Source organism: Pan paniscus, chromosome 3, assembly GCF_029289425.2.
Source record: "Pan paniscus chromosome 3, NHGRI_mPanPan1-v2.0_pri, whole genome shotgun sequence".
NCBI classification, from domain to species: Eukaryota; Metazoa; Chordata; class Mammalia; order Primates; family Hominidae; genus Pan; species Pan paniscus.
This window is the reverse complement of record NC_073252.2, coordinates 145,427,599-145,455,547: the sequence shown is the minus strand read 5'-3', so window position 1 is coordinate 145,455,547 and position 27,949 is coordinate 145,427,599. Positions and strand designations below refer to the sequence as shown.

The 27,949-nt window shown below is 42.4% G+C and overlaps 1 protein-coding gene across 1 annotated transcript; it reads left to right on the top strand.

Annotated features, from left to right (window-relative positions):
- Positions 1–16,756: 16,756 nt before the first annotated feature.
- Positions 16,757–27,724, top strand: LOC134730292 (uncharacterized). The gene is made up of 3 exons (XM_063603960.1): positions 16,757–16,901; positions 18,892–18,955; positions 25,854–27,724. Exon 3 carries the CDS (start codon positions 26,290–26,292, stop codon positions 27,238–27,240), a length of 951 nt encoding a protein of 316 aa, XP_063460030.1. The 5' UTR covers positions 16,757–16,901; positions 18,892–18,955; positions 25,854–26,289; the 3' UTR covers positions 27,241–27,724.
- The last annotated feature ends 225 nt before the right edge of the window (positions 27,725–27,949 follow it).

Below are 27,949 nucleotides of genomic sequence, written 5' to 3'. Positions count from 1 at the left end.
AGAAGGTGAGAAAAGCCCTACTCAGTGCCTTAGGAGTGAGCCCACAAAGTGTAACCTTGGGAGCAGGGCAACTCAGAGTCTCAGGTGCATTACTTTTTTTTTTTTTTTTTTTTGAGACAGGGTTTGGTTCTGTCACCTAGGCTGGTGTGCAGGGGTGCAATCTTGGCTTACTGCACCTCTATCTCCTGGGCTTAAGCCATCCTCCCATCTCAGCCTCCAGGGTAGCTGGGACTGCAGGTGTGCACCACCACGCCTGGCTAATTTTTGTACTTTTTGGCTTTATTTTGTTTTGTTTTTTTGTAGAGATGGGGTTTCACCATGTTGCCTAGATTGGTCTTGAACTCCTGGGCTCAAATGATCTGCCTGCCTCAGCCTCCCAAAGTACTAGGATTACAGACTTGAGTCACTGTGCCTGGCCTTGGGTGCATTACTTTTTCAGTGGGTCCTGAAGGTGGGAGTGCTACCTTACTGGGCACAGAAGGCAGAGCATGGGACCAAAGAGAATTATTCTTGAGCCTTAAAATCTGATGGAATTCACCTTGCTAGGTTTTAGATTTTCTTGGGACTTGTCTTCCATCTTCTGGCTTCTCCCTTTTGGAAGGAAAATATCTATCCTATGCCTGTCCCACCATTGTATTTAGGAAGAAAATAGCTTGTGTGGTGAAACTAAATACCACTTAAGTCAGATATGTCATATATGAGTGAGACCTTATCTTTGGACTTTAGACTTGATGCTGGAATGAGTTAAGGCTTTTGGGGCTATTAGGATAGAATGAATGTATTTTGCACACTAGAAGGATATAAATTTTCGCAGTCCGGGGCAGAATGTTACGAACTGAATGTTTGTGTCCCCTCAGAATTCATATGTTGAAGACTTACCTGCCAATGTGATAGCATTTGAAGATAGGGACCTTGGGAGGCAATTAGGTTTAGAGTAGGTCATGAAGGTGGGGCCCTATTAAGAAGAAGACTTTTTTTTTTCTTATTCCACTTGAGCACAAAGGAAAGGCCATATAAGGGCACAGAAAGAAGGTGGCCATCTGCAACCCAAGGTCAGAGACCCCTCACCAGACACCAACTTTGCTTGTGCCTCAATCTTGGACTTTCCAGCCTCCAGAACTGTGAGAAATAAATTCCTATTGTTTAAGCTACCCAATATATGATGTTTTATTATGGCAGCCTAAGCTGACTAAGACACCTGGTGCATCTCATGGGGAAGACAGAACAAAATGAAAGTGTGCATGAGCTGGGAGAGGGCCAAAGGCAAACCTGCTGCCTTGTGTTTGTTCAGGGCTTGTCCTGCTTTGGAGTAAGAGATCTCAGATTTGGGCAAACATGTGGGTTTATCAGAATGGCAGTCCCTCCTGTAAGGCTCCACTCATCAGAAGTTCACCAGGCATGGGGAGGCATGCCCTGCAGACAGCCCAGTAATAGCCATTTACCAAGGTGACTAAGACATCACCAGTCCGTAAGTACCACAAGAGGCCAAAACTGATCACAGTAAATACAAATTTGAAATTCTTTGATGGGGAATGACCATGTTCTAAAACCCAAATTCTTGAGTTATTAATACACCATAAAGTATTTAAAGGTTATTGCAATTATGCATGTTTATTTCTGATGATGATTGCTCAATGACTTCTAGGTGCTGGGAGGAAGTGGAATATGGGGAAGAAAAGATTCTCACTCCCATATATTTTCATGGGGAAAGACAAATGAAAGGTCCCAACCACACATCCATTTTCTATAATTGTAGTTTTCAGCAATTAGGGTCAAATGACTTCTTAGTATTTGTCTGCTATTAGTTTAAATGGGTAGCTCAAAGGAGAAATAGTCACATCTCAACGTTTCGTTATTTCGTTACATTATAAAGCAGCAGATTGGACAGAAGCCTCCTTTTGTGAGCTCCCTGACAGTGCAGGGGTAGATTGGCCCTTGCAGTCTAGCTTTCTCTTATCTTTAAAGACTTGTCCCCTCCTAAGCGTTTATCTTCCTCCTGTCCTCCATCCTACACAGTCCCCTTGCTGCTGCCACATTGAACTACTTAATCCCCATCCCCAGAATTCTGGGGCCGTTTGAAGAGTCCATGCTTTGCACATGCATTTCTTTGGCCTGGAAGTTCCTCTTGCCTTCTCTGTCTGACACAATTCCTACAACCTCCTAACACCCCAAGACATTTTATGAGCTCTAAGAAACCTTAGAAATCACATCACACTGACCAACAATGTTGGTAACAACTCTTGGGAGAATCTAATTTGGCTTTCTTACTGAGTCATTACTTTGGGTAGACAAGTTATCAACTGAACTCTTAACTAAACTGAGTAAAAAAATATACATAAAAGCATTTCATAACAGCGGATTCTGTAAGGGAGGCTGACTTTGCAGATGCTTGCTGTGTTGTGGGAAACACAAGGAAATAATAAAACACCCTGAGTCTTACCACACAGGCCTGAGTGGTCTTCTGTAGCCATTTGTGCTGCTATAACAAAATGCCACAGACTGGGTAATTCATGAACAATTGAGAATTATTTCTCATAGTTCTGGAGCTTGGGATGTCAAGAACAAGGTGCTGGCATCTGGTGTCTGGTGAGGGCCTTCTTGTTATGTCCTCACATGGCAGAAGGTGGAAGGCAAAATGGGGCCTTTAGCCATATTATAAGGCATTAGTCCATTTACAGGGATGGAACTCTCATGATTTAATCAACTCCCCAAAAACCCCACCTCTCAATACTACTATGATGGGGGTTAAGTTTCAACATAAATTTTGAAGGAGGAACATTCAAACCATAGCATCCACGGAAAACAAAAAGTAAGCACGGATGTGCCCCTCTGGGGAAGGCTGAGGGTCTGAATGTGCTTCTGGCAAGAGAAATCATGGAGGAATAAAAAGAAAGCACATTACTTGTGCTATTATCTACCTCTGGGTTAAACTGAACAGTGAGATCAAAGTGGTTTGTTTGTTCTACTTGTTTGTTTTTTAGTAAAGCACTTGTTTATTTTGTTTTGAGGTAGTTTCTCTGGAGGGATTGAGGGCAAATCTGAGTGGAAATTACTTGTTTTTTCCATGTAATCCTATAATAAGTACAAGTTTTTTTTATAGTCGTTTGATTCCCACAAAGAGGTCTGTATTCGTGTGTGTGTGTGTGTGTGTGTGTGTTGTGTGTGTGTGTTTTGGGAGGTGGGGAGACAGGAAGCTGAATACAGAGGAGCTAAACGTTGAGAAAGTAAGAGTAGGAAAATAGGACATGGTATGTTGGAAGGTGAAATAAAGAGAAGTAAACACAGGAGTATCAGGAAAAAGGAAAGAGAAGCTCACAAGGGATAGTGTGGGGAAAGGACATAGAGTAGGTAACACAGTAAATCAGAAGGAAGCAGAGCTGAATTGAATAGTGATGTGGTTTGAATCTGTGTCCCCATCCAAATCTCTTGTTGAATTGTAATCCTCAGTGTTGGAGGTGGGGCCTGGTGGGAGGTGATTGGATGATGGGGGCAAATTTCCCCTTCGGTGCTGCTCTTGTGGTGGTGAGTAAGTGCTCTTAGGAGCTGGTTGTTTTACAGAATGTGTCACCTCCCCTGCCTTCCTCCTGTTCTGGCTGTGTAAGACATTGGCTGCTTCCCCTTTGCCTTCCACCATGATTGCAAGTTTCCTGAGGCCTCCCTGGAACCTGTACAGCCTGCAGAACTGTGAGCCAATTAACCCTCTTTTTTTTTTTTTTTTTAAATAAATTACCCAGTTTCAGGTGTTTCTTTTTCTTTTCTTTTTCTTTTTCTTTCTTTTTTTTTTTCTGAGACAGAGTTTCACTCATGTTGCCCAGGCTGGAGTGCAATGGCATGATCTCGGCTCACTGCAACCTCTGCCTCCTAGGTTCAAGCGATTCTCCTGCCTCAGCCTCTTGAGTAGCTGGGATTACAGGCACATGCCACCATGTCTGGTTAATTTTTGTATTCTTAGTAGAGATGGGATTTCACCATGCTGGCCAGGCTGGGCTCGAACTCCTGACCTCAGGTGATCCACCTACCTTGGCCTCCCAAAGTGCTGGGATTACAGGCGTGAGCCACCGTGCCCAGCCTCAGGTATTTCTTTATAGCAGTGTGAGAATGGACTAATACAAATAGTAAAGAGTGTTGAAGCCATCGTCTTCATTTTGAAGATGAGCGAACTGAAGCCCATGGAGGCTATGTGAATTAGCAAATTGGTTAAGGCCAGAACTAAGGTGAGCCCTTGTCTCCTGTTCCATGAAGTACATGGCTGTGTGTGGTGGGTGGAGGTGAGAGGGGAGACCGCTGAGCTAAAGACAGAACCATGATGTGATTTTTTTCCCTGTTCATTATTGTTAAAGGCTAATTTTTAAAAATTTATTTTTACATTATTATTATTATTATTATTGTTATTATTATTATTTTAAGATTCAGGAGGTGCATGTGCAGGTTTGTTACATGGATACATTGTGTAATGGTGAGGTTTAGGCTTCTAGGGTACCCATCACCTAAATAGTGAACATTGTACTCAATAGGTTATAATTTTTTTTGACATTTATCCTTCTCCCCTTCTCCCCATCTTTGCAGTCCCCAGTGTCTATTATTTCCATCTTTATGGCCATGTGTACCTGTTGTTTAGTTCCCACTTATAAATGAGAACACGTGGTATTTGATTTTCTGTTTCTGAGTTATTTCACTCAGGATAATGACCTCTAGCTCCATTCAGGTTGCTGCAAAGAACATGACTTCATTCTTTTTTATGACTGCATAATATTCCATGATGTATATATACCACATTTCCTTTATCCAGTCTTCCATTGATAGGCACTTAAGTTGATTCCATGACTTTGCTATTGAGACCAGTGCTGAAATAAACATGTGAGTGCAGGCATCTTCTTTATGTAATGATTTAAAAGGCTAATATTTTTAAAAGGTGAACGTTTATATCATGCATCTGATATAAATATAAAATGAATACATGTAACAAATTTTAGTTAACTCACTAATTGTTGAGGGAACCCATAAAATGTTACTGGTTGAAAGAATTCAAAGTACTGCATACATACATATAAGCATATAAAGAATGCTTAAATGAATAAGTAAATGTGACTTGGCATAGGTTTTATTTAAATCATTAACTATTGAGAGAACCAGTAAAAACTTACAACAGGTTGAAAGGAGAATTTAAAGTACCATACACATATGTAAGAAGATAAAAAATACTAAAATGTGCTGTGTGCAGTGGCTTGTAATCCCAGCACTTTGGGAGGCAGAGGTGGGAGGATTGCTTGAGCCAGCTTAGGCAACATAGTCACACTCTGTGTCTACAGAAAATAGAAAAAATTACCTGGGCACGGTGGTGCATGCCTGTAGGGTGAGGAGGGAGGATCACTTGAGCCAGGGACGTTGAAGCTGCAGTGAACTGTGACCAGGCCACTGCACTCCAGCCTGGGTGACAGAGCCAGATGGTGTCTCAAAAAAAAAAAAAAAAGCTTACATGAATTTGAAGGCATATATAACATTGATCTATCCACAGGTGATAATCAATTGCATTCCAATACAACTAATTTGCATTTGTATGGACAAGAAACATTTGTATTATTTTTGGCTTTCTACAAATTATAGAGTTGTAAAATAGTTGAAATACAATAAAAAGTAGCAATATCATGGGAAGAGTATGCTATATAGAACATTCTAGAAAAGAAAATAAATCTTCAGAGAAAAAAGTAATCTTTTTTTTCCCACATTCCGAAGTCTTACACAATTTTTCTCAGCAAGAGTACATAATTGGAGCTGAAGGTGCTCCCTCAACTTTTTTGGGTCACAGAATATTTGGCAATGATGGAAACCAGGCCAAGAAAAGTGGAGGATTCTAGGAATATATCCAAGGTCATACTGCAGGCACTTCCGGTCAGGGTGCCACTGCTGCCATTGCCCTGCTAGATGCTCTCCACCAGCATTGCCAGATGACTCATGTTGCCACCTGACCCTGCATCTTTGCACTACATTCTCAAGTTTCAAAGTCTAGGAAAGGGGCATCGAGTTGACTCAGATCCCATGCCCTCACCCTAGCTGCCTAGACTGGGAAGAAGGAATATGAAACCACATGATTTCACTATGACAAACCAAGACCGACACAATGGGGATTTCTCGCCACAAAGGAAGGATACGTGATGTTGGCTAGTAAAAAAGAAAAGGCAAATATTTACTGTAAGCACTATACTAGGGATATAGAAAACCATCAGAGAGGATTTAAGCTTTTTCTGGAGAAAGATAACATAATGAAGTGGGAAGATTAAGAGCTCATCTCTACTAAAAATACAAAAATTAGCCGGGCGTGGTGGCGGGTGCCTGTAATCCCAGCTCCTCGGGAGGCTGAGGCAGGAGAATCACTTGAATCTGGGAGGCAGAGGTTGCAGTGAGCCGAGATCGCGCCACTGTACTCCAGCCAGGCAACGGAGACACCATCTAAAAAAAAAGAAAGAAAAGAAAAAAAGAGCTCTAGACTCATATATCTAGGTCTAAGCCAGGTTCCAACAGGCTGAGTTATGGTGGGAAAATTGCAAACCTCTCTGAATCCCAGTTATCTCATTTATGTTAACATTACTATCTGTCTCAAAGATGCTTACGACTGCATAATCTGGTCCATTGCTATTTCTATGACCTATCTTCTTCTATGACTTGTCTCCTTGCTGAACTCTGCTCCAGCCCTCCTAGCTTCCTTGCTGTTCTTTGAGCACACAAACATCCATCTGCTGTAGGCCCCTTGTACTTGCTTGCTCCCATGTCTGAAAAATGTTCCCCCATATGAAATTTGTTTTCTCACCTCCTTCATTCAGCTCTCTTCTTTCTCCCTCTCTTTTGAGACAGGGTCTCACTCTTGCCCAGGCTAGAGTGTTTTGGCACAATTCAGTTCACTGCAGCCTCGACCTCCGGAGCTCAGGTGATCCTCCCACCTCAGCCTCCTGAGTAGCTGGGACTACAGGTGCACGCCACCATGCCCAGCTAATTTTTTGTATTTTTTGTAGAAATAGAGTCTCACTATGTTACCCAGGCTGATCTCAAACTCCTGCGCTCAAGCAATCTGCCTGCCTCGGCCTCCCAAAACAGTGGGATTACAGGCATGAGCCACCACATTTGGTTAGCTCTACTCTCAAATGTCACCTTGGCTTTGGTAATACCTTCCCTGACAACTCTGACGAAAATTAGAACTTATTTTACCTGGCACTACCTTACTTAATTTTTCTCTATAACATTTTTTACTTGTCTGTCTCCCTTCTCTAAACTGTAAGTTCCATGAGAACAGGAAATCAAATCTGTTTTTACATGGCTGTATCTCCAGAGCCTTGAACAATGTCAGGAACATAAAAAGTGCTCAATAATATCTGTTGGATGAATGAATAATTGCAAAGTGCCTGGCGTACAGTAGACACCAAACAAATGCTGATTATTGCTATTTTTATCAGACTCTGATTTCTCTTCCCATACCCTAAGCTGACCTGCTTTCCCAGAGAACTTATGATCTAGTAATAAAATTTACCAGTGCAGGAACTCAATCTTCTAATTCAACAGAAAACAACTAGAATATTGTAGTGTTCATATTGGTGATCACTTCTGGGATTTCACACTTATTCTTTGTTTTTTAATGTGTCTGATCTATGGTGGTGCTACCAAATGATTTGTATTAGCAGCTGGAAAAATCTAATAAAATTACTTTGAAAGTGCCTTTTGGGCCAGGCGCAGTGGCTCATGCCTGTCATCCCAGCACCTTGATAGGCCGAGGCAGGAGGATTGTTTGAGTCCAGGAGTTCAAGACCAGCCTGGGCGACATAGGGAGACTCTATCTCTACAAAAAATAAATAAATTAGCTGAGCACAGTGGTGCCTTCCTGTGGTCCCAGCTACTAAGGAGGCTGAGGTTGGAGGATTGTTTGAGCCTTGGAGGCCAGGGCTGTGGTGAGCTGTGAGTGTGCTACTGCACTCCAGCCTGGGTGACAGAGTGAGACTCTATCTTAAAAAAAAAAAAAAAGAAAGAAAGAAAACGAAAAATCAAGGTGCATTTTGAAACACAGGAGAGTCAGAATTTTTTTTTTTTAAATTTTATCTCTAATAGGAAGACTATATTAGAACATAAGACTGCACATGACTGTGTCACTGTTTCAGTCAGCATTCTTTAGAGAAACATTAGTTATAAGAAGTTGGCCTAGGCAATTATGGAGGCTGGCAAATCCCAAGATCTTGGCGGGGGAGGTCAGTCAGCCAAGGTGATATCTGAGAGTAGAGGTGAATGAAGAAGGTGAGGGAGACAGTCATAAGGGAGGACATTTTTCAGACACCAAGGAGAGCCAATGCTTTAGTTTCAGCCCAAACCTAAAGTCCTGAGAACCAGGAGAGCTGATGGTGTAATTCTGATCTAAAGGTCAGCAAGCTCAACATCCAGGAGTTTGAGTTTGAGTCTTAAGGCAGGAGAAAAGCCAGTGTCAGCCAGGCATGGTGGTTTATGCCTGTAATCCCAGCACTTTGGGAGGCCAAGGCAGGCGGATCACCTGAGGTCAGGAGTTCAGGACCATCCTGGCCAGCATGGTGAAACCCCGTCTCTACTAAAAATACAAAAATTAGCTGGGCGTGGTGGTGTGCACCTGTAATCCCAGGTACTCAAGATGCTGAGGTAGGAGAATTACTTGAACCCTGGAGGCGGAGGTTGCAGTGAGTGGAGATCATGCCATTGTACTCCAGCCTAGGCGACAAGAGGGAAACTCCATCTAAAAAAAAACAAAACAAAACGGAAACAAAGCCAGTGTCCCATGTTGAAGATTGCCAGGCGGAAAGAATTATTTTACTTGCAGGAGGGTCAGCCTTCTTATTCTGATCAGGCCCTTTAACTGATTAGGTGAGGCTCACTCACATTAGGGAGGGTAATTTTTCCTTAGCCTATCAATTTAAATGTTAATCTCACCAAAAAACACTCTCACATAAACACCCAGAATAATGTTTGACCAAATATCTGGACACCCTATGACCCAGTAAAGTTGATACATAAAATTAACCATCACATTTAGGCTGGGCGCAGTGCTCACGCCTGTAATCCTAGTACCTTGGGAGGCTGAGGCAGGCAGATCACATGAGGCCAAGAGTCCAAGACCAGCCCGGCCGACATGGTGAAACCCCGTTTCTATTAAAAATAAAAAAAATTAGCCTGGCGTGTTGGTGCACGCCTGTGGTCCCAGCTGCTTGGGAGGCTGAGGCAGGAGAATTGCTTGAACCCGGGAAGTGGAGGTTACAGTGAGCTAAGATCATGCTACTACACTCCAGGCTGGGTGACAAAGTAAGACTCTGTCTCGGAAAAAAAAAAAATTAACCATCACATTCACTCTATCTTGTATATCTATCATCAATTCTTTAGTTGTCATGGAATAGTTGTTATAAAGGAAAGCTGTGGGAAACAACAATCTCTTGAGTAAAAACATGTGTAAGTCAGTTCCCACATGTAGATGGACCCATTCAGTGCATGTGTGAAGGCTTTTAATGCTTAAATTAGCATAGCGATCCCATTGACGATATAACATCAGGACTACAACAAGGTCTGGGCACTTGCATTCTAGTTCCTAGCTAGAGATTCAACTTTTAGCAATTAATTTAACCTTTTTGGATTTGGTTTTCTCTTCTGAAAGTTAGGGGGTAGGACTAGATGATTTTTTTTTCTTTTTTTTTTTTGAGATGGAGTTTTGCTCTTGTTGCCCAGGCTGGAGTGCAGTGGTGTGATTTCAGCTCACTGCAACCTCCACCTCCTGGGTTCAACCAATTCTCCTGCCTCAGCCTCCCAAGTAGCTGGGATTACGGGCACCCGCCATCACGACTGGCTAATTTTTTTGTATTTGTATTTGTATAGAGATGGGATTTCACCATGTTGGGCAGGCTGGTCTTGAACTCCTGACCTCGGGTGATCGGCCCACCTCAGCCTCCCAAAGTGCTGGGATTACAGGCGTGAGCCACTGTGCCCAGCCAACTAGATGATTTTTTAAAGATCACTTGTAGCCCTGGAATCTTTGGTTCTAGATAACAGAATAAGCTGTGAGGGAAGCCCTCTCTGCTGCTAGTAGTGTGACACACAGGGATGAAAACAACACATTTTTGGAATTATGTATGGCAGTGCTGTCTGTCTTGGCAGCTAAATGACAAAAATAATTTGGCCTGAATTTTATTTGTTCCCAGTTGGCTGAAAGTAAACGGAAGTTATTCTAGGAACAACTGTGTCTTCTTTATTCTCTATTTTTTTCTTTTTCTTTTGTTTTTTGTGTTTTGTTTTGAGATGGAGTCTTGCTCTGTTGCCCAGGCTGGAGTGCAGTGGCATGATCTCAGCTCACTGCAACCTCCACCTCCCAGGTTCAAGCGATTCTCCTGCCTCACCCTTCCGAGTAGCTGGGACTACAGGTGTGCACCACTACACCCAGCTAATTTTTGTATTTTTAGTAGAGACAGGGTTTTACTATGTTGGCCAGGCTGGTCTCAAACTCCTGACCTCAAGTGATCTGCCCACCTCGGCCTCTGAAAGTGCTGGGATTACAGGTATCAGTCACCGCACCCTGCTGTGGACTGTCTGGCTTCTCTATTCTTTTTTTATTTATTAGACAGAGGGGCTCGGGGCATTTCATGCAGTTACCAGACAGCAGTGAAGGTGCCAGGCTCCCGATCCATGAGAGCCAAGGTGTCTACTCTCAGCATCTTGCACAGTGCCTAGCACAAAGTGGCCCCCCATAAGTGAGACATTGAACAAATGTACATGTCTGGCCCCTTGACACAGCACATGAAACACCCTGGGGTACCTGACTTAGTTCGTTCGCACTGCTATAACAAACTATAGTAGACTGCATGACTTATAAACAACAGAAACTTATTTCTCACATTTCTGGAGGCTGGAAGTCTGAGGTCTGGGTGCCAGCATGGTAGGTTCTAGTGAGGGCCCTCTTCCGGGTTGAGGGCTGCTACCTTCTTCCTGTATCCTCATATGGAGGAAAGAGAGCAAGAAAGATCTCTGGGGTCCCTTTAATAGGGGCACTAATGCCATTCATGATGACTTCACACTCATGACCTAATCTCTTCTAAAAGTCCCACCTCCTAACACCATCACAGTAGGGATAAAGCTTCAACATAGGCATTTTGTGGGGACAAAAACATTCAGGCCACTGCACTGCTTGCACCACTTGGGAGATTGCAGTGGTTTGGTCAGTTGCAGCGCCTATGAAGCCCCTTTCTTCACTACTGCCCTGTGCTGTGCTTTTCTAACAGACACCAGATATATTCTACCCTCCCTTCCATCTCTGTTACTTTGAATCTCTGATATTGGTGTCAACAGCCCCCTTCCCCAGGTCCCAGGCAGGGTAGCCCAGACACTCAGTCTTCTGCTATACCTTGACTTCCCAGCCAAGATGGTGGAGGTAGGTATGAATAACTTTTATTAGTGGAGTCTTCAGCAGGAACCAGAAGAGTGGGAGTTTCTGAGGGTATTTCTTCATCCAGGCCTCTTGCCCCTTGTGGCCATTGAGAAAAGGAGAACTTTGGAAATCAAAGAGAGCCTCATGGAGGGAGTGAGAAACTGGGGGTCTAAGTATGTGGATGGAAAAAATTGCATTTTTATTTTCATTCATTTCCAACTTAAAATTAACATTTGCTTCAGTTATGAATATAAAAAACACATCACAGTGGTACTAGCAGTACCTATGACTCTCACCAATAGAAATCACAGATATATTCAAATCATATTAGTTACTGACAAATCTCACAAAATACTATCTATGCTCAGGCTGGGCGCAGTGGCTCACGCCTGTAAACCCAGCACTTCGGGAGGCCGAGGCGGGTGGATAACTTGAGGTCAGAAGTTGGAGCCCAGACTGGCCAACATGGTGAAACCCCGTCTCTTCTAAAAACACAAAAATTAGTCCGATGTGGTGGTGCACGCCTGTAATCCCACCTACTCGGGAGGCTGAGGCAGGAGAATCACTTGAACCTGGGAGGCAGAGGTTGCAGTGAGCTGAGATCGTGCCACTGCACTCCAGCCGGGGCGACAGAGCAAGACGTGGTCTCAAAAAAAAAAAAAAAAAAAAGCAAAACCCTAAAAACAAAAACCACCTATGCCCATCACTATGTGAAATTATGATAGTTAGATAACCTGCCCCTAGATTTTATTATCTGACGTGTTAATAAAGAAGACATATATTGTCTCATCACAAATTTGTTTTTTAAAAATTATTTTAATAACTATGTCTTAATATAATTGGTGTTCCTATAATTCTATGTATTAAAAAATGCATTGAAGAGATTTCTTCACTAGACTTCCAAGGGATCCATGATCCAAAAAAGATTGAGTCGCCTGTACAAGGAGAACCTTGCACTGAAAGAAATTAGTCATTGAGGTGGTATTGGTGGCATAGCATTTGCTGAACGAAATATCTTATTCAGGCATTTCATGAAATTGTTGTAATACTATTTAGCAGTATTTTGATAGCCGAATGGTTTCCGACTTATACTTAGTTCCTTATTAGGCTCAGCTAGTTTCAACATGTGAGAATCAATAAGTTAGACTATAAAACTATTTCCGACAACAAATTAAAATGTTTTCTTAGAAAAGTTTAACTAATCCATTGGCATCTTGACAGATACTTTCCCTCTTTGGTAAAGACACTAAAGACTCATTGAATGGCTTAGTATCTCACTTTGCCCTGTGTGTTGTGGGGTAGAATCATTTATTCCTTTAAATGTCATGTTATTTATTTATTTTCTCCGCATATAAACATTTCTGTTTGGAGAGCTCAGAAGATATAAATTATTATTGATTTATTTAGATAGAATGCTTTTATTTGGCTTTGTATACAAGCTAAGTGCTCACAAAAGGTATTAGATTAATGAGGCTGGAGACTAAAGTCTTCTGTTTATCTACTTATTTGGGAAGATCTCTAAGTCATTCAGTGTAAACATGCTTGCCCTATGTAGCTAATTGACTCAAAGTTGACTCAGGAAACTTTAGAGCTTCATCCAAGAAGCCATAAAACATCAGCTACCACTTTAAATCATTGTATAAGTAGCTTCTTCCTTCCCTTTCCTCTTCATCCTTTTACCTTTTCTTCTGGGATCACCGGGAAGCCACAGATTGGTATTCTAGACTTTTCCTCTCCTTTTTGGATCCAAATACTTAAGGTGCCCACAACAATCTCCTTTCTAGTCTTTCCTAAATTCATTTTATTCTTCTCTCTACCTCTTCTCTTAGCCCTGTGTACTTACTTTTCTCTGTTAGTTGTGTTTAGCAACTGCTTCCTGAATTAAACAGAAAAGTGGGTATGTGGATTTCCAGTCATATTCTGTGAAGCTCCTTACTGCATAATCTGACCCAGGAGGGGGAGCCTCTGGTCCTACCGGCCCTGTTTCTGCAAGAACAGTTTTTATCCATTATGTTTGTCTTAACACCCCTAATGAAATGTCATTTGAACAAAGGATTCTGTGGGTAAAGGGTTTGGAAATCATTGAACTAAAGAATGCTCTTGGCCTGGTTTACCATTATACTTTGGCTCTGGCACATGTTAGGAGAACACTTTGACTGTTCAGTTATCCAGTGATGTAAATCATGATAAATGTGTATAATAACAGTTATTATAACAAGATAATATATATAATAACCGTTACTCTGTTGGTCCCTGAAGCCACATTTCCATGTGGCCAAAAGGACAGAACTATGCAATTAGTTATTTGTCTTTGGAGCCTGTACTGGGTTGAATAGTGTTTCCCCAAATCCATGTCTACCAGAAACCTCAGAATGTAACTTTATTTGGAAATAGAGTCTTTGCAGATGTAATCAAGTTAAGATAAGGCCATACTGAATTAGAATGGTCCCTAATCCAATAACTGGTGCCTTAAAGGAAGATGGAAACTTGGACACAGAGACACAGACATACACAGGGAGAAGCCATGTGAAGACAGAGGCAGAGATTGAAGTGATGGATCCATAAGCCAAAGATCACCAAGGATTGCCTGCAGCCACTACAAGCTAGGAGAGGGACATGGGATAGTTTCTCCTTCAGAACTTCCAGACAGAACCTTTCATTTATCTCTCTTACTTCATTACCTGCTTCCTGAGATCATTTCCCAAATAAATTACCTGTACTTTTACTCAAGTCTGTGTCCAAGACAGTGAGTACTGGAAGTGGCTGTCAATGAGTGGTGGCGGATACCTGCAGCCATAGCTCCTTGGGAGGCTGAGGCAGGAGGATTGCTAAGGCCCAGGAGTTGAAGGCTGTAGTGAGCTATGATCACACTACTGTGCTCCAGCCTGGGCAGCAGAGCAAGACCCTGTTTCTTAAAAACAAAGAAAGACAATCAGGTTGACATTGCTCAGTGGGACTGAATCACTCAACGGCCAGATAGCAACAAGAACCCTGGTGCTGGTGGAAGTAGCATCATAATAACTAAGAGTCTCAGAGAAAGTCTTGGTTAGGCTGATGGGGAGCCCTTGGGGAAAGATTTCCCATTAGAGGAATCCTATGATGAGCAAGAATGGACCAGCTCTAGAAACTTTGCCATGTTTAGTCTTTGACCAGGACTATGTGGCCTTTGAGTGAATGCTGAGAAAGACCTCAAAGTTGAGGCAGCTGGAGGCTGTCAGATAACTACATTCCTCATGGCAATTTCTTCCTTTAAAGGAGATCTGAGTGGTACACCCCAACGGCTGGATGCCTAAGGCTCCGTTCTGTGTGGAACTGGGTTCTATAGTGTCAATTGTGATGATGGAATTCCAGAATAGCAGAGGTCAGGGTAGTAACATTTAACCATCAGCATCATGGTGGATGTAATTATCATGCCAGGTAGAAAGACCAGAGTTGCATCTGGGGCACTGAGTCCTGCACATATCTGTGGCAGTGTCTAATAGACTATATTTTCCTTGGGGCGAATGAGATAAAGAGTGAGCTAGCACATTGCTTGGCTTATACAATCAGAAAAAAAAAAAATCAAGAGTTGCTGTGAAGAAAACTGATATCAGCTACCATACTGGAAACCTGCAATCTCTGGTCCAGTTTCCAGCTTAGTTAATTCTTTTGATCAGAGACCACCAATTGGAGAGGCCGTGTCTGCCTAATGAAAGACCCCTCAATGTCACTGCAAGCATATACAATATACTTATATCAATCCTAACTCAAAGGAAACTATAGCTGTTTAACAGAGTAATTGTATGCTATAGAAAGAGGAAGACTTTTGAGAGCTTTTGGACGTAGGCTCTGAACTGATGCTGATATCAGGGGATCTGAAAATGCTTTCTTGGCTCCGTGATTACAGAGGAGACATGTGGAGTCTTGGCCTAGATCTATGTTACAATATGTAAAATGGGTCCAGAGACCCAACCTGTGATCATTTCCCCAGTCCTCTTGGGCATAACTGGGATTGATATTCTTTGCAATTGGAAGAATGCTCATATTGTTTCACTGACCTGTGAGTAAGAACCCTTATGGTAGGAAGAGCCAATTGGTTAAGGCAACTACTTGGCTTCTGCTATTCTAAAATCCTATCATCCCCGAGATTTTTTCTCCAAGCCAAGACAATAAATCAGAGCAATATTATATCCTGGGTGGAATTGCAGAAATTAATACCATTTTTCAATATTTAAAGAATGCAGGAGTGGTGGTTCCTATCATATTCCCATTCAGTTTACTGCCATCACCCCTGAAAAAAATCAGATGGATCAAGATGGGTGATGATGAACTGAGCCCAGTGGTAGCCTCCAAAGCAGTATCTTATTAGAGCATAGTATCACAGGTCCAGGTCCAGCCTCTGGCACTTGGTATGTGTTTGAGTAACTGCCCAGTGGGTTCACCTTGCCCACTCCCTAGACAGAGCTGATTTATCAAGACAGGGGAATTGTGATAGAGAAAGTAATTCACACAGAGCTGGCTGTGAGGGAGAACTGAGTTTTGTTATTACTCAGATCAGTCTCCCCGAGCATTTGAGGATCAGACGTTTTAAGGATAATTTGGTGAGTGGGTGGCAGCCAATGATTTGTGGATGCTGACTGATTTGGTCGGAGATGAAATCACAGGGAGTCGAAGCTGTCTTGCACTGAGTCGGTTCCTGGGTGAGGGCTACAAGATCAGATGAGCCAGTTTATCGATCTGAGTGGTGCCAGCTGATCCATTGAGTGCAGAGTCTGCAAAATATCTCAAACACTGATCTTAGGCTTTATAAAAGTCATGTTATCCCCAAGCGCAATTTGAGGAGATTCAGAATCTTGTAGCCTCCAGCTGTATGACTCCTAAACCATAATTTCTAATCTTTTGGCTAATTCGTTAGTCCTACAAAGGCAGTCTAGTTCCCAGGAAAGAAGGGGATTTGTTTTGGGAGAAGGCTGTTATCATCTTTGTTCTAAATTGTAAACTAAGTTTCTCCCAAAGTTAGATCAGCCTACACCCAGGAACGAACAAGGACAGCTTGGAGGTTAGAAGCAAGATGGAGTTGGTTAGGTCAGACCTCTTTCACTGTCTCAGTTATAATTTTGCAATGGCAGTTTCAGTTGTTGGTCTGGCAAATGTTTTCTTTTCCCATCTGGAAAGAGGATCAAAGCAGAGGACATTTATGCAGAAAAGATAGCAAAATATATTCCATGCTGCAAGGTTATGTTAACTCTTCAGGTTTTTGTCACAGTATAGTAGGAAGGAACTTTGTGTATCTTAACATTCCACAGAGCATCATAGTATTTATTATATTGATGACATCATGTTAATTGTGTTGGTGCAAGGAAGTGGGAAGTATTCTGGATACCTTGGCAAGACCCATGGGTCTTGAGTCATAGCCTGAGAGATAAATCCTACAATGATTTAGGGGTCTGCCATACTTATGAAGATTTTAGGGACTCAATGGTTTGGGCTATGCAGGGATATCCCTTTTAAGGTAAAGCAAATGTTTTTGTACTTCAAACTTTTCACCCCCAAAAAAGAGCACAGTAGCAATGGGCCTCTTTGGACTGTAGTGACAGTACATATTCTACTTCAGAATACTGCTTTGACTAATTTCTTAGGTAAGTTGGGAGACTATTTTGAGTGGAGCTCAAAGAAGGCTCAGAAGCAGGTGCAGCCTGTAGTGCAAGCTACTTTACTGCTTAGGCCAGAAGACCAGGCATATCCAATGGAATTAGGAGTAATCATGCTAGGTAGGGATGATGTGCAGTTTCTGGAAAGCCCCAGTAAGAGGTATGCAGTAAAGACATCTAGAATGAGCACAAATTAGCGTATCAGAGAGGTACTCACCATTTGAAAAACAGCTTCTAGAATGCTACCACAGCAGAAATTGAGTGCCTGACAATGGGAGTATCAAATAACTATGGGCTTTGTCATGAGTTAGATTCCCCAAGTCATAATGTCAGGAAGGTGAAGTTACAATCCTGTATGATAGAAATACTACATTTGGGTTTCATTCCTGTAATCCCAGCACTTTGGGAAGCAGAGGTGGGAGGGTCATTTGAGGCCAGGAGTTTGAGACCAAACTGCAACATAGCGAGACCTCGTTTCTACAAAAATGAAAAAAAACTTAGCTGGACATGGTGGCATGTGCCTGTAGTCCTAGCCACTCAGTGAGGCTAAGGTGGGAGGATTGCTTGAGCCCAGGAGTCCAAGGTTACACTGAACTATGATTGTGACACTGCACTCCAGCCTGGGTAAAAGAGTGAGACCCTGTCTCTAAAAAAAATAACTAAATAAAAGCACTTTAGGGAGCTTGTCAGGTGGCACAAATAAGTCACAAAATTCCAAGGACAAAGAGAAAAATCACAGATGTGTGAAGAAAGAATAAAAGAACATACCATTTTAAATAAAAATGTGATTGTTAAATGTCTCATCAACAAATATGGATACTGAGGACACAAGCAATACTTTCAAACTTTTGATAGAAAATGACTCTGTACCTAGAATTTGTTACCCAGCAAAACTATCAATCCAGTACAGGGAAAAAATAAAGACATTTTCCAATATTTTCAAAATAAAGTCTTTTTTTCCATTAAAAAAATTACCCAGGGATGTTTACTAGAAAAAAAATAAAGAACTTAAAAAGATACAGCATTCAGAAACAGAAATCAGGAGTTCAGTGGAAATCAGTTGCAGCCATCCTGCAGCTACATTTGGGATTCATGCCTGTAATCCCAGCACTTTGGGAGGCAGAAGTGGGAAGATCACTTGAGGCCAGGAGTCATCCTGCAACTGCTTTCCTTGAAAGCACAGAATGCGATAATAGCACATAATAGAACAGGAAGCACAGGCTCTGTAAAGAACATCTTTTAAAAAATGGTGTCCATCCCCAACTTGTGTAATTAAAAACACAGAGCATCTTAATATCCTGAAAGTGTATTTCTCTATAGTCATCAAAATAATAAAAGGAAGACAATTAGAAGGTAAAAAAAACTTTATGTCATGCATAGTCCAAATACAAAATGAAGCAAGGCCCACACTGCCCTTCTGGTTTGTACTGCAGTTTCTAGAGAGTTCTGCCTGGTCCTGTCTTGGTCAGAAGATGAGGCTTTCCCATTGTGATACTGTCATCCTGAGGCAAGAGAATAGGGCCTGGAGGCAGGGAACCTAAGGACTTCCTAGAACTAAATCAAATGAAACACTTTAGCTATGATAGGAAATATCCTCTTCATTTATATAGGGCATACACCAAGTAAATAACTTTGTAACTTCACTTTAGCTTCTTCATTTACATAGGGCACACACCAAGTAAACAGTGGAAACCTCTAGAGTGTATATAAACCCCGGAAAATTCTGTAACTGGGCTCTTGAGCTACTTGCTCAGGCCCGCTCCCATCCTGTGGAGTGTACTTTTGTTTTCAGTAAATCTTTGCTTTTGTTGCTTCATTCTTTCCATGCTTCATTTGTGCGTTTTGTTCAAGATGCCAAGAACCTGGACATCCTCCACCAGAACAATCTCACAACATGTCAAGTTTCCAGAGATTGGTGAGCATTTTCTCAAACTAAATACTCATTGACGATGGGTGGTAAATGCTCCTTGGATGTTAACGTGAGTGACAGCTTGGGTTGAGTCAGGTTCCACTCCATTCTTTTTATTGGGATGGAAAGGTCTTCCTCTACCCTTTCCTTGGGTTTTGTCCAGTTCTTCCTCACATTTCTGATAGGCCCTTCTGCTTTCTTTTACATCCTCTCCATCCCAGTCTTATCTACTTTCTGGGAGTAGAAGCATTGATACTGCAGGCACACTTCTGGATCTTTATGACTGGCATTTTGTCCAGTGGCTTCGATTTTACTCTGAGTGTTATAGACTTTGTGGCTACTTCCAAAGTGGGTAACTCATTTCTGTTATAACAAGATATACAAAGGAAATTTCCCATTGGTTCAGAATTTTAGCTAAACTCTCAAAGCAGAGGAAAATGGTTAAAGTATCCCCACATTCTTTTTTTTTTGGTGGAGTCTTCCTTTGTCGCCCAGGCTGGAGTGCAGTGGCGCGATCTCGGCTCACTGCAACTTCTGCCTCCTGGGTTCAAGTGATTCTCCTGCCTCAGCCTCCCTAGTAGCTGGGATTACAGGTGCCTGCCACCATGCCCGGCTCATTTTTTTTGTATTTTTAGTAGAGATGGTGTTTTGCCATGTTGGCCAGGCTGGTCTTGAACTCCTTGAGCTCAGGTGATCCACCCGCCTCGGCCTCCCAAAGTGCTGTGATTACAGGCACGAGCCACCGTGCCTGACCCATGTATCCCCACATTCTAAAGAGAAGTGTTAGAGATTCACTATTTGCTAAGGATTGGCTACTGGGCAGCCAGACTGGCACAGCTACCATTGCCCGCAACAGCTTACTTCACAGAAGGCTATTTGTGGAAGGACACATGACTGTGATGACGGAATCTCCAAGGGACTTCCCCTGCCATCATCAAGCCTAGAACCATCCTTGATGGATGCTCTCTGAGTTGTGGAGTCACAGCTCCATGGAACTGGAGTACAGTTTGGTGAGAGAATTATTGGGAGGGTTTTCTTCTTTAAATAGTTTAAATAAAGTTGTGGGAGTGCTTTCCTGGAGTTTGGGAGCATGCGTGACTCCAGAGACCGGTGCTTATTGGTCACCTCGATAATTTTAAAGACAAGGAGAGGCTGACTGAAGTTTCCTCTGGCAGCTGAGGGCAGCTATGAGGGAAAGCCGCATTTAGAGGACAGGGCATCAAGGGCTAAATGGATGCCAGGCAGGTGGCAAGGCTCAAGTCTGCTTGAAAGATCTTTGTCTTCCTGAGTGAGGAGGCCTTGGCAGGAAGAGGCCATGGGGTGTACTGCCAGAGGATAGAGTTGGGTGGGGGTGGCGATGAGATAACACCTGGAAGGTGATTTAAGTGCATTGTTCATGTCAGGAAAAGGTGCAATTTGGAGATCTCTGCAGCTTTGTGTGTGGCTTTTGTTCATCAATGCTGTCAATGAACACCTGCCACATTAAAGGGCCCGGGCAACTATTGTTGGCCAAAGGAGAACCACCAACATGACCTAAGTGAAAATTCCTTTGCTCCTTTCTCCTCTGATACCTCCTTTCCCTTCGTCTGCATCAGATGATCCTGCAGTAAGAAGGGAAGAAAATTGGAAAGAGCAAGATCATTCCATCTTTCTCCACTGCTGTCCTGAGTGTGGGTCAGGCCTGAACTGGAGGAAGGAAAAGAGCCTTGAAATGATGGTAGGATTTTGGTTAGACTGAACTGGACATTTTAACATCTAAGAACATGACTTTTCTAATATCTGAAAGTGGCAGCATCTGCTTGGGTTACCCTTAAAGAGTACAGAGGGTAAGTCTGATGAAGCATTTTTAAAAAAACTGTAGGTTTTATTATTATTCAGGTATGGTAAGGCCAACAGATTAGGAGATGAGGGTGATTGAGAAGATGGCTTGTTATACTCACAGATCCCAAGAGAAGAGGGCATGTCATGCCATGGGGGGGCCACCTGGGGAAGCACCAGCATTGGCCGGGAAGCTGAGAGAGGGAAGGGAAAATGGGTAGGAGCCTTCACTGTGATTTCCACAGGAAGGAATGGGTGAGGCAAGGTCAGCAGGTGTGTTTGGATTGGCTAGTTTAAATAAAGTGGTGGGCTCTGGGGCCTAGGGGCTGTCTTTGGTTGTCTGGTTTTTGGCCCTGGGGTAATTAGGGCAGAGGAATAGTGGCCCTGAGTGTGAGAGTGAAACTGCCTTTGCAAAATTATGACTGAGACAGTGACAGAGATTTAACCTAACTGACTCCATCTTGCTTCTAAACTTTAAGCTGTCCTCGTTCATTCCTGAAGGTATGCTGAACTAACTTTGGGAGGAGCTTAGTTTATAGTTTACGGTTTAAAACAAAGATGATAACAGCCGTTTCCCAAAGCAGACTTCCTTCTTGCTGGGGGACTAGATTGCCTTTGTAGGACTCCCAAGCCACAAGATTAGAAATTATGGTTTAGGAATCATGCAGCTGGAGGCTACAAGATTCTTTCCCTCCCTAAACTGCTCCTAAGATCAGTGCTTGAGAAATTTTGCAGACCCTGCACTTGACAGATCAGCTGGCACCACCCAGATCGATAAACCGGCTCATCTGATCTGTGGCCCTCACCCACTAACTGACTCAGCACAAGAAGACAGCTTCAATTCCCTAGGGTTTCATCTCTGATCCAACCAATCAGCACTCCCGACTCATTGGCCTTCCCCCACCCACCAAATTACCCTTAAAAACTCTGCTCCCCGGCCAGGTGCAGTGGCTCACACCTGTAATCCTAACAATTTGGAAGACTGAGGCGGGCGGTTCATGAAGTCAGGAGTTTGAGACCAACCTGACCAACATAGTGAAACCCTGTCTCTACTAAAAATACAAAAACTAGCCCGGCATGGTGGCGCATGCCTGTAATCCCAGCTACTCAGGAGGCTGAGGCAGGAGAATTGCTTGAACCTGAGGGTTGGAGGTTGCAGTGAGCCAAGACAGAGCCACTGCACTCCAGCCTGGGCTACAGAGTGAGACTCTGTCTCAAAAACAAACAAACAAACAAACAAACAAAAACTCTGCTCCCCAAATCCTGGGGGAGAACTGATTTTAGTAATAATAAAATTCCTGTCTCCACACAGCCCACTCTGTGTGAATTACTCTTTCTCTATTGCAATTCCCCTGTCTTGATAAATCAGCTCTGTCTAGGCAGCGGGCAAGGTGATTACAAGAGTTCAATAAAGGAAGTGATTAGGGGCAGGGGCTCTGGGTTGGTTGCATATGGAAGGCATGCTTTCAGGGAAGTTCTTTATTATCTCTAGATATGGCAAAATCTGGGAGGGGCACTCCCATCCCAGGTCAGCAAGGCCTAGATGCCAAACCTTCAAATACAGAAATGAGAGAATATGGTTATTACAGGAATGTTTGAAGGCAGTAGGAAAGGAATAAAAAGAGCTGTTCTCTGATGTTACCTAATTAGGTTCATCCTCTGTACTCTTTAAGAGTAACCCCGGCAGATCCCAACCCTTTCCTGCCACTTTCAGGTATTAGAAAATCATGTTCCTGGATGCTAAAATGTCCAGTTTAGTCTAACCCCAAACCTAACTGATCATCATTTCAAGGTTTTTGTCTCTTCCTCCAGTTCAGTTTAGTAAAATGATTAATTCATATGGTGGGCCAGAGTTGGGGAGGGAAGACAGACTTTAATTTTTCCTTTTATAAAATATATATACATATTTTTACCATGTTTATGCATTCCTTTTATAGACAACATGTACCATTTCAAAAAAACTCTTACAAAAGAAACATAAAAAATTGTTTTTAGAATCTATATTTTTGAATTTCCCATTACAAAAAAACTCTATAAAAATGCTACTGGTTGTATTTGATAAAAATTTTGCACTTGATTTTCCACTATTTAATTTAGTATTGATCAAACTCTTTGAAGGTGGCAAAGAGTGTTTTTCTTTCTTTCCATTTTCAGCTACTGCCTTCTTAAGCAGATTTTCAATGACCTAAGTTCCACTGGAAGTAGACCTAACATAACTAGGATGAACAGGAAACCTCTGAATGTGAAAGTGAACACTATTAATACTTACATGAAGGCAACAGGCATGAACTGGAACAACCTTGGCCATGCTGGGACGTATGTTCACCCTAAGCAAAGGTCTTCTTCATTGGATTCTGTTTGCTTTATGGATAAACTTCAAACTCTTTAGAAAAGCACACAGCCCTGTATAATTTGGCCCTAGCCTCTCTCATGCTACTCCATGCTTCCATTTTATGCTTGGGCAGAGTGTAACTGCTTGTAGAGCTATCCCTGACCCACCGGCAAGCTATGCTTAACCCTCTGCTTGTTTCTGGAAGTTGGCCCATTCTGCACCCCACCTGATTGACCTCTCTCTTCACAGGGATGATGCTTATCCCTACTCAACAATTTTGTTAATTTCCTGCAGAAGAGCCTTGAGGGGGCAGCCTGTGCTACCATGTGCTTATTTGTTTATTCATTTATTTACTTTGAGATAGGGTCTTACTCTGTTGCCCAGGCTGGAGTACAGTGGTTTGATCATGGCTCACTGCAGCCTCAAGGTGCTGGGTTCAAGATATTCTCCCATCTCAGCCACCCAAGTAACTGGGACTATAGGCACCACCATGCCCAAATAATTTTTGTATTTTTCATAGAGATGGGTTTCACTACGTTGCCCAAGCTGGTCTCGAACTCCTGGGCTCAAGCAATCTGCTCACCTTGGCCTCCCAAAGTGCTGGGATTACAGGTGTGAGCCATCGCACCCAGCTTATGTGCTTATTTTTATTATTCTCTGCCACATTGTTTATACTTGTCTTAGTAACTTACTTACTTAGGTCTTGGTCCCTCCACTAGAGTCTGAACTCCTCCATGGTGACAGCTGCCTCAGTCTGTTTTTAATCATTGGCCCTGACATTTAAATATTTGTTGAATGAATGAGTGAATTAATGAATAACACACTTCAAATCCATTTTCTTAAAAAGCCTACAGTCTTTAGAAGGCAGAATGACTTATTCTTGGACAGAAATTCATGGATGTATCTATCTAGAACACCCATGAATTTGATCTTGATATCATTAATGTAAAACTTGCTTATCAGATTAAATGATTACTTTGAGAGGATGGATATTAAATGCATTGAGATTTTAGACCTGTTTTGAAGATCAGTTCTTTCTTTTATATATTTGTATTCTTTACTTATTTAACTTTTTATGAAACTCCATCAGACAGGATGACTCAGGGCTGGAGCTCTGAGTTTTAATTTATTATTTTTTCCCTGACATCCTGCAGTTTGAAGTATAGTCCGCTACCCAGATAACTGTAGATAAATATGAAGACTTACCTGGATTTAAAAGAACTAAGATGATCTGTAACGCCTTATGGAAGATGTAAACACAAGAAAGGGACTATCATAAGGATGGTGGAAATGTTTTTTTTGGTTTAGAGTACAGGATGTTGCTACATAGCCTGGCCTCTGTTTTTATGACTCAAAGAGAACTCAGAACTCTTTGATCTCAATAGAGCACATAGTATCTGGAAAAGGAAATAATCTAAATATCCATTAGTAAGGCACTAGTCAAATAAATTATAGTAAATCCATACAGTGGAATATTAGGCAGCCATTAAAGTCAGTGAGGCAGCCGCTGAAGTCAATTTCTTTTTTGTTTTTTTTTTTGAGACAGAGTCTTGTTCTGTTGCCCAGGCTGGAGTGCAATGGTGCAATCTCGGATCACTGCAACCTCCGCCTCCCGGGTTCAAGCGATTCTCCTGCCTCAGACTCCTGAGTAGCTGGATTATAGGCACACACCACCACACCTGGCTAATTTTTGTATTTTTAGTTGAGATGGAGTTTCACCATGTTGGCCAGGCTGGTCTCGAACTCCTGACCTCAGGTTATGTGCCCGCCTCGGCCTTCCAAAGTGCTGGGATTACAGGCATAAGCCACTGTGCCCGGCCTGAAGTCAATCTAAGTGTGGTCAGTACTTAGATGTATAAGTACGTGTATAGGATGTATAAGATGTATACTTAAATGAGGGCAACAGGCTTATACAACATTTAGATGTATAAGTGCTGACAACATTCCATATATTAAGTGGAAAAGATAGAATAATACATAAAGAATAATACCATTTTTGTTAAATATATGCTAATGTGACAAGATACAAACATTAAACTATTCAAATTTTTTGTAACTTTTAGTTTTGAGATAATTGTAGATTTTCATGCAGTTGTAAGAAATAATACAGAGATTCCATATGCCCTGCACACAGTTTCCCCAGTCTTCTACACTATTGTACAGTATCACAACCATGAAATTGACATTAATACACTTCATCAACCTTAATAAGATGAAGCTATTTTTAATTAATTTTTATTTTTATGAAAATTAAAATTACCAAAGTGCAGTGGTGTGCACCTGTGGTCTCAGCTATCTGTGAAGCTGAGGAAGGAGGAGCGTTTGAACTCAGGAGGTCGAGGTTGCAGTGAGCTGTGATTGTGCCACTGCATTCCAGCCTGGGCAACAGAGCAAGACTCTATCTCAGAAAACATTTATACATGTACATAGTTCAAAATTAGTGATGAAGACTTATTACTACTAAGTATGAACAGACTAATGTCTCAATTGTCTATTGCTGCATGGCAAACCACCCTGATATGCACTGGGTGAAACCAACAACAATTTTATTATACCTCATGATTTTACAGATCAGGAATTCAGGCAGGGCTTGGCTGAGTGACTTCTCTGTTCCACATGGCATTGACACGGTATGTTTCAGCTGGTGGCTGGCCTGGTCTGGTGGGTCCAAGGTAGCTTTGTTCACATGCCTGCTGTCTTGGTGAGGTGGCCAGAAGTTTGGGCTGAGCTAGTTCTATCTCTCTTTTTCTGCAGTCTCAGGGCCTCTCCATGTGTTTTCTCGAGCAATGTGTTTGGTCTTCTGGAATTATGATTCATGGATTCAAGAGACCACGGTAGAAGGTTCTAATCCTCTTAAAAAGCAAGACTGATCATGGGAAACTGTCCTGTCCACTAGTACATTATTTGTAAGTAGTAGAGGCCAGCCCAAATTCTTGGGGAGGGAAGATGAGCTCCATCTCTCCATGTGAAGGGTGTCATTTGTGGCCATCTTTAATCTTCCACAGCTTAAATGAAAAACAGAAGCCCTCGCTCATCCTTCACTTCTCCTGATGCCTGCTCCCCTGAGGCAACCACTTTCAGCTGTCCAACTGCTTATGTTGGTGTTTAACGCCATGTTTTTGAACAACATGTCTATGCTGCCATTTCCCTGGATTTATCAATTTCAGACACTAGCTTCTTTTCAGAGTAGATGGGGTCTTACCTCAATCTTTCTCCTTCTCTCTATTGTCTCTCTCTGTATGTCTCTTTCTTGCCCCCTTACACACACACACACACACACACACACACACACTCTCACGTAGACACACACAGAGATACACACATACACAGACACACACACTTTCCCTTCTCTGATTACCGCAAATACAGCAATGTCATAATTTGGACAATATTATGTAATCTACTAATTCTATTTCCTCCTGGAGACCAAACCTCTCTTCCAGAGCTTTCTGCCCTCCTGCTGCAGTCTAGACTGGGTTCTCTAGGCCTGTGGCTGTCAGCTATCATGCCGGGCCTTCTCTTCATTCTTATTCTGGGAAGTCTCTTTGTCTCTTTCCTGGGTTGGGGCCCCTGTTTGTCTGAATGCCTTATTTTCTCTTTTTTGGTTAACTACCTTGTTTTACTGGAGATAATCTATTTTGGCCCCCAAACTCATCTTGGGTTTGTCTCCTTCCTTCCTTCCTTCCTTCCTTCCCTCCTCCTCCTCCTTCTTTTCTTTCTTTTTTCTCTTTCTTTCTTTTCCTTCCTTCCTTTCTTTCTTTCTTTCCCTCTCTTTTTTCTCTTTCTTTCTTTTCCTTCCTTCCTTCCTTTCTTTCTTTCTCTCTCTTTTTTCTTTCTCTCTTTGTCTTCCCTTCTTTCTTTTATTCCTTCCTTTCTTTCTTTCTCTCTCTTTTTTCTTTCTCTCTTTGTCTTCCCTTCTTTCTTTTATTCCTTCCTTTCTTTCTTTCTCTCTCTTTTTTCTTTCTCTCTTTGTCTTCCCTTCTTTCTTTTCTTCCTTCCTTTCCCTCCCTCCCTCCCTTCCTTCCTTCCTCCTTCCTTCCTTCCTTCCTTCCTCCTTCCTTCAAGCTTGCTTTCTTTATCTTTCTTTCTTCTTTCTCTCTCTCTCTGTCTCTCTGGAAGTCATTTGTCTTGTTGCGCATAGGAGGACGGTAGTAGTGAATGTTTGGCAACCTTCTTTAGCATGGAAAGCAAACCTCTCCCTTCTCTTTCAGAAATGGGAGATCTGGAAATACTGTTTCTGGAGAAAGCTCTTCCTGACCTTGAGGAAAGGAATCAATGCTCTGGGGTCCAGGTTTAATGGATTATCATTCCTGTTAGCCATTAATAGCTACTGTGTCAAAAAAAGAGAAAATAGAATTTTTCTGCAGCGGCAACAGGAGAAAGGGGACGTAGGTTAAATTGGCTGAGGAAGCGGGGAGAAGTGTATGTGTGGAAGTGAACACAAGGGCTAGCAGGGAGGTCACTGCCAGAGAAGTTCCACGACCCACCCTGATGGTCCTGGTCTGTATTGGGAGCTTCGGTGCTGGCCTTAAGCGTCCTGCAGGTGAACAACAGCCACTGTGGGTGCCCAGCTGAGTCCTCTTTCCTTTACTCTGCAGCAATCAGAGGAAGCTACACTCAGATTTGTAACCTACTTCGGTCTCCAGGACAACCATAAGACCAAAGGACTCCTTAGACACCTAGTCAGGAGGGTGGTGAGTTGAACTGAGCAAGCTTGAGCATCTCAAACTGAAGTGGACACTTGCGTTTTATACAGAGTAGAAGTATAAAGACACTTGCGCTTTATACAGAGTAAGGCCCAAATTGAATTAACCTGGAGTGAGTCTGCAACAAGCCTAGTGTCTGCATTT